The sequence below is a fragment of the Anticarsia gemmatalis genome, chromosome 20 (assembly GCF_050436995.1).
Source record: "Anticarsia gemmatalis isolate Benzon Research Colony breed Stoneville strain chromosome 20, ilAntGemm2 primary, whole genome shotgun sequence".
In the NCBI taxonomy this organism is placed as follows: domain Eukaryota; kingdom Metazoa; phylum Arthropoda; class Insecta; order Lepidoptera; family Erebidae; genus Anticarsia; species Anticarsia gemmatalis.
This window is the reverse complement of record NC_134764.1, coordinates 6253260-6266772: the sequence shown is the minus strand read 5'-3', so window position 1 is coordinate 6266772 and position 13513 is coordinate 6253260. Positions and strand designations below refer to the sequence as shown.

Below are 13513 nucleotides of genomic sequence, written 5' to 3'. Positions count from 1 at the left end.
GCCCTACATTACGTGCCTACAGGCTTCAGCTCACCGACCCGTCTGAGTGCCTTTACTTGTACCAATTAATCCACACTTATTATAAAGTTAGCTCATGTTAAAATATTATAAACTTAAACCCTGAAAATGTAGTTACAGATTGGTGATTAGCCCTCAGTAAAATATTTTACATAGATTTTTTTTATTTTATTTTGTTTCTGCCTACCCCTATTGAAACAGGTGTGGTTTTTAGACTAGTAAGAAAAAATATTCTAGGTAGGTACCTATGTAGGTACTGTAAGGTAGGTAGGAATATATTATTATAAACTAACTTAGGTATTTTCTACTTAGGTATTTTTTACTTTCGTTTTATTTCAATTTAAATAAAAATCCTTATCAGCTAGTAATCTGGAAATCAAACAACCACGGAAGTACCTATATAAAGTAGGTATACCTATATGCGATTAAGTCCATATAATAAATATTCGTCGTTGTCTACCCCGGCGAAGCGACAAGGCGTGATGTTATGCACTTGCAAATATCTTAGAACTTTTAATTAAATATGTTCTAACGATAAGTAATAAACCTTCTTTTAAATTACCCTGCGTGTGCCAATCTAATGATCACTGCTCCTTATTACCCTATTGTTTCAATTGAATGTTGAATAACAAGAATAACACGCACATCTAGTCTTTAATGTTTTATCATTTCACGTCATCTGTTATTCCACATTTCGCACGTTATCTCATTACACACAACACCTATGTGTACAATTGTGTACTCTATCGTAGTTATTTCTATATTTATAGGAGAATGTTTACACGTTTGTAACACGACGCCAGCCACTCCTATCAGCCCAGTAATCTCAAGTAATCTTCTACCTCTGATAATTATGCAGATACGTTGATAGGTACAATACCTACTGGCCTGTAGACAGTACGTAATGTGCAATAACTACCACCTGTGTTCCAATAATACGTCATCCTGTGACGCTGCGGCACTTTGAAGTGCCCCTCCTCGCTAAACGCTCTCCGCGTCCAACCATTATGCTCATAAAATATTACCAACTGATTCAAAGCGAACACGTACCTAGCGTACACAAAGTTCTTCGTGAATACTGGTGTTAAACATCTATAAATACATAGTACGCCGCGGTAAAACGTTAATGGCTAGGTACGGCGCAATAGGGACTTTATACCTAACTAACCCGCCTTAGTAAGCACAGACTGCAGCATTGACACTACCTAATTCCTCCCTAGGGTGTCCTATTTCGCAAAAATTGTGAAACCTGGAACGGCGCCATAGGGGGTAAGCCATCGTAATAACTCTCATTTTGCACCATTCGCATGAAAGTTACAATGTAACGTCAAAGTGGCCGAGTGTTGTGTGGCGGCGGACCGCTCGGTTTGTCTATATGTAGGTTAGCGCATGGCTTCGCGTGTCTAGGGCTAGGTTCGTTAGGCAGGTATCAAAGGGCCACGGGGATTTCGCCGACTTTCGTAATCTGTGGAAACGTGGGCTCGAATGCCGCAGCGAGTTGGCAACGTCGCGCATTCGACCGACGACCTCGCGTTATCGCCCGCGGTGACGCGATACGCTGAAAAGGTCACCAGTCGCCACTCCGCTCGCCACCATCCGCTAATGTCTTCGCCATCTAAACAGTTGCAGTTTCGACATAGAATCCCATAAGTACACCGTAAAAAAATTTTGTTGCGACGTGGCGTCGTAGTGCGTAGCGGCGTCTCGCTCGCGCGCGCCCGCCGCGTCCCGCTCGGCTCCGCCCCCCTCCGACCGCAGCGCCGCGTAGCGGCCGCGCCGCGAAATGTACACGTCGCCTATACAGCGTTGCCATTCCGTACCTATAATTTCGCTGGACGTAAATTTCAACCGAAACAGTTCAATGGACTTTTCGAAAACTCTAAACGTGTCATTTTACGTAAAAAGTCCTGTGTTACATAGATTATTGTAGGGAGTGGTGTGTGACCGTCTGATTTGTTAAAATATTGTGATATTTAAAGTGTGAGTTGCGTGTTCGTGCTTGTAATCCGTGAACAAAGTCCCGTTGGGAGCTAACACGTCTGTTTTTGGCTTAAAGGTGAGTACTTTAACGTTATATTGACAACAGAAAGCTTAGGTTTCCAACACTTAGACCGTTAAACGTGATTTAGTTGAGTGAAAACTATCTCGTAGCTTCCCCTACTTTTCCTATTCCGTCATCAAGTACGAGTTTCTAGTTAACTGCGCAAATAACCGTCGCGTCAGTTTTCTGTCGAAATGTGTCGTTACATAAATGCGTGATACTCGGCCTAGCATGCTGATGCACGTGCTGCCAGTGGTGGCTGCAGGGCCAGGGCTGGTGGTGTTGGCACCAGCTTATGTAAGGCATGATTAGCTTAACGATAAGTTGACTTCGAGACAGGCACCGGTGGTCGCGCATCGTTATTTTAGTCTCGGAATGCCCTTTGGCCAAACATCAAAATAGCCGTGCATCCGACACCATGTGGCGAACCGTGGTACGTGTGTAATTGGGATGTGGTGTGAATGGCCAGCCTCGACCGCTGCTGTAGGCCTACGAGATTAGTTCGGGGCTCCGGCGCCAACTGAGAGATATCTGCCAACACTCGCTTATTCTTTTCAATCCTCACCTCGTATTAGCATAAATCTAAAACGGTAACTGGCCGTTTGATGTCAGCAATAGTAATAGCAAAATAAATAAATTTAAAAATAGAAGTGAAAACCACACAGACACGTACGCATAAAAGTGAGTAAACTCGATAGAATGCCAAGTTTTGTAATTAAACGTTAAAGCGAAGTACAAAGTCATTGACATAACAATACTCTTCTAAATCCCCATTAAATGTTCAATGCAAAATAGTGAGTGATGACGTTACTAGAACCGCTGGATAATCTAGTACATCGGTTCCTAATATCTTGCCAAGTCTTGCGACTAAGCGAAAACACTGTCGTGTCACGGAAATGTAACACGATGTCACTAAAAGTATCGTACATCACCGGAAACATGAATACATAAACTGAAAACTCAGCAAAAGTACCATCTAGATAGGTAGTTAGGTACGTACCTAGTTTCACTAAGTTTTCTAGATCTAAAGTTTATCAATAGGTATCTGAGAAGTTCTTCCTACCTACCAGTTTAGTAGATAAATCTGAATTCATTCGAAATTCTCCAACAACGTAATAACTGTAATACACTCATCGTTGGAAAACTGATAAAAATATACAATCTATAAGCGTATGTACTTATTAGTTTTATATCATACAGCACGTACTACGTACCCGAGCAAATTTCATTGCCAGAATAATAATAATGATTCAATTGACGAACTTTTTACGCAATCAGAATGTAAAATATTTTTTTATAATGTTGTAGGCAACACTAACACCTGCCTAAAAAAAGTGTTTGTAAATGTCCGTGTCCGTTATTTTCATTTAATAAAACTAAACAAATTCGTTTTCATTATTTAAAAGTACGATGTTGTATACAGAACATGTTTATTAATTAACTAGGTAGGTATCTAGACCAACATAAATGAAATACACATTTTCAGCCGATATTCATTTTATAATATCTGTAAAGTATTTCATTATTCGGAGTTGTTAAAATGAACAAAGGTGAACTGGCTGCGGCGGCTTCAATTCAACATTCGTGGAAATTTCCAAGCGCCATTATACGTAACGTTGAGTTTATAGTCGACTATCAGCCGAAATTTTGGTCTACGAAAACAACACAACATGGCCGAAACATCTCTATTACGATACACGTAATTAAGGGAAAAATATTCTATACTAAACTTTTATTTAAAGTTGCTAACTAGCTAGGCAAACTTTCACAAATTTAGGAAAAACCTGACGTATTTTAAAATTCCGCCAAAATGTTTTAATAAGGGTCTGGACAGAACACAATTAGCCTAGCTATTTCAGGTTCTGCTACCCACGAAAACCAAGGAATATCTAGTAAACAATTTCTCAACCAAACATAGCATCTTAAGAAATATTCAGGAGCATATCCAATACATAAAACGGATCTTTTCGTGGTATTCTCAAAGTGATTATATTTCACAAAGAATAACGTATAAAAATATCCCTGTATGTGCATTGTTCTTAGAATACTGTAATTGATATACAGAAATACGTAATAATATAAAGATCATGTTTTGCATAGCTTAGTGGGAATTCATGGAACGCAAGCCAGCAAATAAGCTAGTAGGTACTAAGTTATTTACTAAACATAGCCGGTTTTATGTTCATTTAAATGATCTATTATTTTTGCACAATGTTTGTCAGTTGTCCAGTTATATTCTGTTCAAAATCAAATTAGACCTAGGTACTATTGTGCTAGACCAATTTACCTACCGTCCCAATATCCTTACCGTAGAATACCGTCTACGCATTCAATATTTAAAGACAAGTTAAAGTCCGCCATTTTACGTTATAAAGTACAAGAAAGTAGACAACTTGTAAAATTCAATATTATAAAGCCTAAATAATCCAATTCCCATCGACAAAAATATATCTATTGAGTGTAAAACAGAATTACAGTTCTCTCGAGAAGCGTCTCGGCTGTTTTCGCCCTGAGATGTTAGTAAATAGTCCGTGAATGTTGTTGACAGTCTAGGACGGTAAACAATCCCTGAGTCGCCTCTCAAATACACCCACAGTACCGTCGGTGGCTCTATTCTGGGACCAACATGGTGTAGGTAGCAGCAGACAGTTTGTTATGGTTAAATGCTCGCTCGATATTGATTGAGACTGACGATAAACCCTCTTATTATTGACAAGGTTTCTAAACAGCGTTTGAATTTTGTTAAATCTATGCTTCTTCTTTAAAAAATAGCAGTCGGTTTGTTACACTCTAACTGCTAAACTGCTGAACCGATTTTAATAAAACAAACTCAATGTTAGTCATAAACTAGAATTAGACTAATAGGAATTAGGATATCTGCTCTATTTGCCAACACGTGGGTGTAAAAAGCGGGCTTATTACAGTTAATTATAATCTGGATCTTCCGGCACGTGTATAATGTAGTTTTTATAAATAATCTTAAACAAATACAGACTTGTACTTGTTTACAATATCGTTCGGTACATTTACTATCTCCACGTGAATTGCACAAAGCCGTTGTCAAAAGGAGTACAGTACCTAGACAAGTTTATAGACATAAAAAAGTTTGATAAAGCATATACCTATACGCTAAAACATAATGTAATAGATATGTCCATGTGGTTAAAATGATATATGCGCTAAAATCAGCGCTATATGTGAAAACGGCACGAAAATCTGTTCAGTAGTTTTTGAGTTTGTCGCTTACAGACGAAGAGACACGGCGAGTAAGTTTGATTTTGGTAAGTGGAGTTACAAATACAAGGTTGAATACCAAGTTGGTATCAATGCACCTTTTACTCAGGTAGATAGATATCTAGATTTCTTAGGAAGAGTTCGAAGCGAAGAGCCGGAAATTTCATTTGAAAGAAATATCGCTGTGATTCCAGGATATTTTATTTACTGTTCATTTCCTCACATCCTGTTAGAAAACCAGTTTAGTTTCAAATGTAATAATCATCGGAGGAAAATGTTATTTAGAATTTAGTTTAATTAACGAGCTGACAATTGCGTTGTGAGCAGACACACTATTATTTTATGTTTTTATGAGGAAACTGAACATTATTTACTTTAAATTTATATGTTACCTGTATTTCCTTATATTCAGGTTCCATTTGGCTACATAACGCCAATTATAGTAATACCACAGAATAAGTAGTGTAATACCTAGATCCATTTAAAATACGGTGTTCTATAATTCAAAATACACTCACCGGCACGGAAACTTGGCCACATACGAATTTGGCGATATTTTTTATATCATTATATTTTTATTACTAAATCAATGGTAGATTGATTGATTAAGTGTTTGTTAGGATATTTAAAGTGGTAATTAAAAGATTAACTCACCAATAATAAAGTTTTTAAGTTTTTTACTTTCACGAATAAAAGTTTCATCACTTTCCACAAAAACAAAAACACTGTAACTGGAAACTAAGCGAAATGTCTTTAAAGTTTTTACATTTTAATATAGTGTGTTTCCTCCTCGCGCCCTTATAACCGCTTGCATTCGATCAGGCATGCTTTGAATGACGTTTCTGACGTCAACTTGCGGTATACTGTTCCAAGCGGATACTGCTGCACTTTGAACTTCGTTTAAAGTTAGGGGAGGGTTGGATACCGACTTAATCTTTCTTTTAAGCATATCCCAGATATGCTCTATTGGATTTAGGTCTGGGCTTCGCGCTGGCCATATCAGTTTTTGAATACCGACCTCTTCCAGGTATTCTTCAACGCAATTTGCGACGTGGGGGCTTGCATTATCGTGCATTAATCTGAATTGCTCGTGTCCAATGAATCCAGAATAAGGCACAACATGGTCCTGAAGAACCTCCTCGATGTATCGCACAGCTGTAAGGCGATTATCGACAATAACCAGCTCAGTGCGTGCATCGGAACTAATGCCTCCCCAAACCATTATTGAGCCTCCATAAAAACTCACTGTTTGTGTGGTGGTGATTGGTAGAAATCGCTCTCCTCTTCTTCTCCACACTCGTTCCCGACCGTCAGGAGCACGTAAAGCTATCCTACACTTATCTGTGAACAATACGTTTGCCCATTGCTCATGCGTCCAGTTAGCGTGTTCTCGCGCGAAGCGAAGTCGAGCTACTCGGTGTTGTCTGAGGAGTTGTGGACCTCTCGCTGGCCTACGAGCTTTTAAATTAACTTCCTCCATTCGTCTTCTCACCGTACGCTCACTCACATTCACACCTCTTGAAATTTGAAGTCGCTGGCGTATCTCAACTGCGGTGAGGTAGCGGTTTCTTAGAATTTCTAAGATAATAAAGCGATCGTCTCGAGCCGATGTGCACCTTTGGCCTCCACTACCTGGTCTGCGGGTGTACCTGCCCGTCTCTCGGTATCGTTTCAGGGCATACTGCATTGATGACCAAGGTACATTAAGTGCAGCAGCAACTTCACGCTGTGACATCCCTTGGTCAATCAGTGCTACAGCTTGTGCAACTTTTGCAGGTGTTAGGGGCATCCTTTATTGGTTAAAAGCACGCCTACTTACGAAATAACAAACAGGAAATCGCAAAAGTAAAAGAATGAAACAGAAAAACAATCTCTCAATTAAACATCACACAAAATCAAACTTGCAACTTAGTCGCTCAAATGACCCGAACCAACTAAAGCTCAGAACTAACGTCATAGTGCACTCAATCGTTATGAATTACCCTCTTGAGCTGAAGTAAACATTTTTTTGACCTACCTGCACTACAAACCGTCAACTGAAACACTTAAATTTTTTGCTATCGCGAGATAAGTGTTTGGCCAAGATTCCGTGCCGCTGAGTGTAGATGGCATTGAAACAATAGATTCCTACTGATATTATAAATGCGAAATTAACATGCCTAAACCACTGTACTGATTTAGATAAAATTTTGTGCCAAGATAGTTTAAGACAAGGCAAGAGCTATTTTATTTTATTACCCCTTTATCTGTCCCACTGCTAGGCAAAGGCCTAATATTCAGTAAAACAATACCTTAGTTTTAAAGTTAGAGCTGGTCTCGTATTATTATTGCTTTTCAGACTGTTTAATTTCAAACAGTATCTCACAGCAAACAGGGATAGTGGTTGCCATTTTCTATTAAAACTTAGCAACACATGCTCTGTTATTGTATCTGAATAACATCGTGGAGGTATCATGTCCCGAGTTTCTACAACGTCTAGACTTCCTGCTTTATCTGTCCTTGTTGTATGAAGCGTTTATAGTCCTACTACTATACTACCATCTATATACCTATTCACATATTATTTTATACTTGCACTTGGAGCCGGCTAATAAACAATCTCAAGTGTACAATCCCTGCTATTATTAAAATTGCGAAAGTAACTCTATCTGTCTCTGCTCTTATGTCTAAATCACTGAACCGATTTGGATGAAATTTCGTATGAACATAGTTTGAGAGCCGAGAAAGTACAATTTTGTCCCGGAAATCCCACGGAAACGTGAACTATGCGCGTAATAAGCCGAGTGTTTTTATTATTTTGATTTGGCTCAAATAGGTATTTCTGGACTTCTATAGATATCTACCTACTTACTTTTCAGATCTCTAGTCTAGAGGCTATCAAATACAGATATCGCAGTATAATTTGAAATTTTATATCATATTCCACTTTAAATTCTGATTCCGTTTCTATTCTCCAAAGAATAGGCATAAAACTGCAAATTAGCTGAATCATAAAATTCTTAGATATCTTTCAGATAATTTTACCATTTCTGTCTGTGTTTGTTCGTTTTATTTATTCACTAAATTACTTCTAGTGTTATTATCTGCATAATTTATAACATGTTTTGCGAAAACATGTCATATACCACTCCTAGATATAAAAAATGTACAATCCAATTTTAAGACTAGTTCTCAAATCTATTTTTACTGCAAAAATTCTTGAAGTATGGCTTTCTTTCCTAGTCTTTCATACATACATAATATCACGCCTTTTTCCCCATAGGGTTAGGCTGAGACTAAAGAATGCCATTTGGTACGATCCTCAAAAACTCTCAGTCGTTCGTATTTATTTGATGAAGTAATAAAACTTGTAAAACTGTATCGCTTAGTTTAATAATACCGTAACCCGGTTTCACAAAGTTTGCCTACCTAAGACTTCCGTTAACTAACTTTAATTAAAAAGCGGATCTCGTAAGAAACTTGATTATGAAATTGTCACCGTTTAATCTTCGAAGGAAACTTTTCTTGTCAATCACTTATTTGAGTTATGAAGTAGAATAAGCAGGTAGGTAGGCAGTTATATTTCCGCCCACGGCTTTGCCCGCGTGGAATTTCATCCTATTTGGGGTGGAATTTCCAAAAATCCTTTCTCCTACTCTCTCCAAAAACCATTTATGCCAATCTTTAGCTTCTTACGTTCAGTATTTTCGGCTGTGCGTTGTCTGTCACTCCGTAACTCAGTAACGAAAGAGTTTTAGATTTACAAATTAGGGTTTACGTTTAACCTCCGGGTTCTGAGGTAAATTTAACGGTAGTTTATCTATTCAATAGTGTCAAAACTAAAAAAAAACGCTATTGAATAGATAAACTACCGTCAAATTTACTCAGAAACCGGGCGTAAGTCAAACCTATGAAACATGTACATTAGGTTTAACTCACATGATTCAATCATTTGACATTCTACAAAAGGTCGACGCACACAACCTTTAGTTGAATTCGACATTTTCAGCGGTCTGTTGTGTGGCATTCGAACTTTATGGACCTAGGCGACACACGGACATGTGTAGCTTTACCACAGGCTGGAACTATAGACTGTAACTTTGTACCGAAACAATACAAGTTTCCATAGAATCCAATGTTGTATTCTATTTAGTTAGGTATATCCTTACCTATTTATTTTATGAAAATATGTAGAGTAAAATGTAAACTTAAAATACATACAGTGACTGGTAAAAATGTATCTACCTCTCTGACTGGTATTTTTTTAAATATATTAGTTACTGTTCTGGTATATGGCAATAGGCTTGCCCTCTATTACATGGGACTTATAAAATGACTAACGATAACTTAATGGCGAAACGCTGGTGCATGTCATATGTCTTCGGGTATAACAGGCATGATATTATGTATGAAGATACTACACGCATTATAAAAACACAGTTAATAATAACTAAACGTAAACCCTTGTTAGATATACAGCCGATACAGGTGTAGAGTTAACTGTTAGAAAGTCGTTATAATACCGCTATACAGCCGGTGCGTGGTGTCCAAACATGTTCGCTCCTTACTTCTATGTACACAGCGATCTTCCGGGCTTATTGCGACCCTCAAAAATATTCATACCCAAAAAAAACAACGTCTTATCAAGGCTTTTTAGTGCCGAAACCAGATTTGAGATCGCAGCACTTTTTATTAAACCAATTTACTGTATGCGTCACCGAGCGAAAGGTAAAAAACAAGCTTTTGAAAGAGGTATTCGGCGAATACTACAAAGTAGGTAATAACGTAAGTAGGTTTGTTCATTCTGACTGAAATAGAATTGTTTTTGATCCTATGTATTGTCCTGTACATGGGTAAACACTATTTATGGTCCACATATATTATTTTACGTTTTCTGTCTTTGCTTCAGAAAGGAGTGAAAGGCCAGTTTCACAGTGTAGAAATAAATGTCAAATGTCAAATTAATAATCTGGTAGATAAAGTATCAGCGATTGAATAAAAAGAATCGTCAAAATTTCATCGAATAAGCTTCCTGGTACCAAAAACGGGCTTAACCAAATCTAGTCTTGCCGATATAACTTTTACACTTCAGTGAAAAATAACAATATTAAAATGACGTCATCAATAGGTACATATTGCAATTGTATTGTAGATTACGTTGATAAGGTATCAATTAAATAATACCTACTACAGATATAGGCATGTGTAAGTGATGCAGCATAACACGGGTGTACCTATATATCGTTACGTAATGTTGCTATTTTTAACTTGAGTGTAATCTAGGTCTTAGTTTTCAAAACCGATTTAATACCTATACCAAGTTGGATTAATCTTACGTAACAGTTGAAGTCTTATGAAAATTTGTTCAGTAGTTTTGTGTCCTCGCGCATCTCAAAATTATTGTACGATGTATATTATCATATGTTATTGTAAGCATCCATTAATAATCGAAACTACCTAGGTATCTAATAAACCCCCGGTTTCTGTACATGTAGCGGTAGTTTATCTAATTGCGTTTTTTATATGAGCTTAAACACTATTGAATAGATAAATTTCCGCTAAATGTACCTCAGAAACCGACGGTTAGTCGTGGGAAATCTGCTGAGACCTAGACTTTCATATGTTTTAGAAAAGTATGTGTAATGTGTATGTTTGTTCGCAGGTTTCGGTGCAGTGTCGTCGATCGTGTGCAGTGGTGTGTGTGCATACGTGTGTGTTAGTGTTGTGCGTGCGACGCGCGCGCGGGATGGCGCGCAGCTAGCGAGCCGCGCCCGCCGCGGCATGCGCGCCGCCTAGCCATGCCAGCTGCGCAACACACGACATGGCGCAGTACTCGCAACGGACACAGCCAATGCACAGGTACACCTATCTCTTTATACACACACTACACAAAGTGCACACAGTACACACACCTGCCACCACTGCATCCTCAAATACTATGTATTTTTACGACTTAGACTACTTTGTATCTACCTGAATAGCCACCGTTCACCCCGATTCAATGAAAATTGATTTCATTTAATTTTGCTCCGTTGAAAATTGGGTCTTATTATCCGACCGGTGAGTGCGTATAATAGGTATTCTTTCCATTCCATGTTCGATCGTTTAATGTCGAAACACGAGTAGGAATCCTTATACAGTCATGTAATTTTCCTCGTTGGCGAATCGGCGGGGATGTAAAGGAATTATATGTGAACAGTTACAGAATTCCGTGAAGGCTAAAGCGAAAAACGTTAAGAAATACATACTTTATATGTATGGATTATACATGAAAGTCTTACTTGGAGAAAAGCAATCATATACTTAAAACTGACGTTAAAGGTTATAAGTACAAAATTACTCAGTAATCATCACTTGCTAGCGTATGGCTTTTAAAAAAGCTTAAAACCTTGGGATATTTTCACTGTGAAGACTATTTTGTTTGGTATCTCTGAAAGCGTTACGGCAGCGCGTGATATCGGGACACAAATCCGTGACCAAGTTGGGGACATGACACTACGATTACCCTTTTTCCAGATATTATTATCTTTTCTTTGGTCAGCAATTTCCCAAACTGTTCTACATAGAGTTTAGAAACTTACCTGTATATTATTCTTGTTCTATCATCAATACAAGTTACATAGCTGTACGTTTGTACAGTTTTACTAGCAGACGTAGCCAACGGTACGGCCCACCCTGCGCGGTAGACGTTTGATGGCGCATTGTGGTGTGCCAGCGCCCACACCTTGCCACATTCTACTTGTAATTACCTATTGTAAGAGACACGGAAGAAATTGCATTGATGGTGATGTACTCAAAGATCAGGGAGGCTCACGAGTTTGACATCTAACTATCTTTAGGAATTATTTGACATTAGAACGATACGAGTTCGATGTGACTGACATTAGCTCGATACTATCGCGTGTATATTACTGAGATTCGATATTATCGAACGTCTTATGATGGCTGAATCCCTGAATTTAAAACGTTGACTTGCTTTGTTCGTAATCTTTTTATTTGTTTTATATGTTTTACATTTTGTTATTGCGTTTTTTCTCCTTGAACTGCAATATTACGTGTTACGTCTATTTTGTTAACCCTTAGTATTTAAGACCCTATCCTAATGCTTTATCCTTTCCTTCCAGAGCTATGGCGTGGTGTGCTTGAAGTGTTCCCTTTGCAAATCCTTCCTATTCCCTATTGAAGATAATCCTATGAAACCTATTATGCTCCTGAATTCTTAAAATTAAAAAAACAAAACAAACCTTTTATTTCGCAATCTTCATTTGTTCTTGTGTTTTTCGTTGCAATTATTATATTTTCCTGGACTATTTTTAACACCTGGGCCTGTTTACTTAATCCAAAGATAGATACTATTTAACAATGAAAACATAACATGCTTGGGTAATTGATTTTTTCGGACGTAATGTGGAGATAATAGATGATATCGATGTCCTAAAAAAACACGAAAAACTACGTTCATTTTATTACGACTATATTTACATTTATTAACGAAATAATCTAGCAGACGCCTGGAAAATAAAATTAACATAAAAATATAAAATAATATTTTTACTTTATGCATTCTTTGGCAGTTATTGTACGTGTCCCGTGCATTCTTTAAAGCACCTGTCAAAATAATTTTGCGATAAAAAAAAACTAATGCAGTTTTTAAATTTTAATGTCTTTATTGTTACTGCCGATGTCAGCTTGAAGTTCGAAAGGCAGATGTTGTCTATGGAAGTAATTGCCATGGATTCACCCCTTATAATGTATGTTTAAACGATTATATCGAGGCATGGGTAATTTCACGACATGTTTTCTAGAGCCGGAGGGTAGAACGATATTTACTTCGATCTTTTACTTTTAATCTACACAATCTTACACCTCGTTATACATGCTTACTAGTTGCCAGTGCCTTGATAAAAATAACCATTATGTCATTGTTGTTTTGTAATATGTAACTTTTATTAAACTTCTTTACATTGTCCACAACACTAAACTGTAAAGGGCTTTGGCTGATTTTTGTGCTACCGGTCGAGCGGTCGTCTGTCAAACTTACTTTTTGTGCGCGTGTATACTTGACTAGTAAGATAAGATTAAATAGGTAAATATTGGTAAATTAGGTAGGAAAATATTGGTAAATTAACGAATGTTGACTTATGGTGACCATGTATTTCCAAAATGAAGTAAATGTATCAAACGGGCTATGGTCAGTATAAAACTTTGGGTCCCTAATGTTCATTCATGATTTTGTTTACC

The 13513-nt window shown here is 37.6% G+C and overlaps 1 protein-coding gene across 1 annotated transcript in view; it reads left to right on the top strand.

The window, feature by feature from the left end:
- Positions 1 to 1448: 1448 nt before the first annotated feature.
- Positions 1449 to 13513, top strand: part of Smr (nuclear receptor corepressor smrter) — a 127542-nt gene continuing 115477 nt past the window's right edge. The window contains exons 1-2 of the mRNA XM_076127223.1: positions 1449 to 2074; positions 10935 to 11131. Coding sequence (XP_075983338.1) covers positions 11094 to 11131 — 38 coding nt within the window. The 5' untranslated portion in view covers positions 1449 to 2074; positions 10935 to 11093. The remainder of the gene's footprint in view (positions 2075 to 10934; positions 11132 to 13513) is intronic.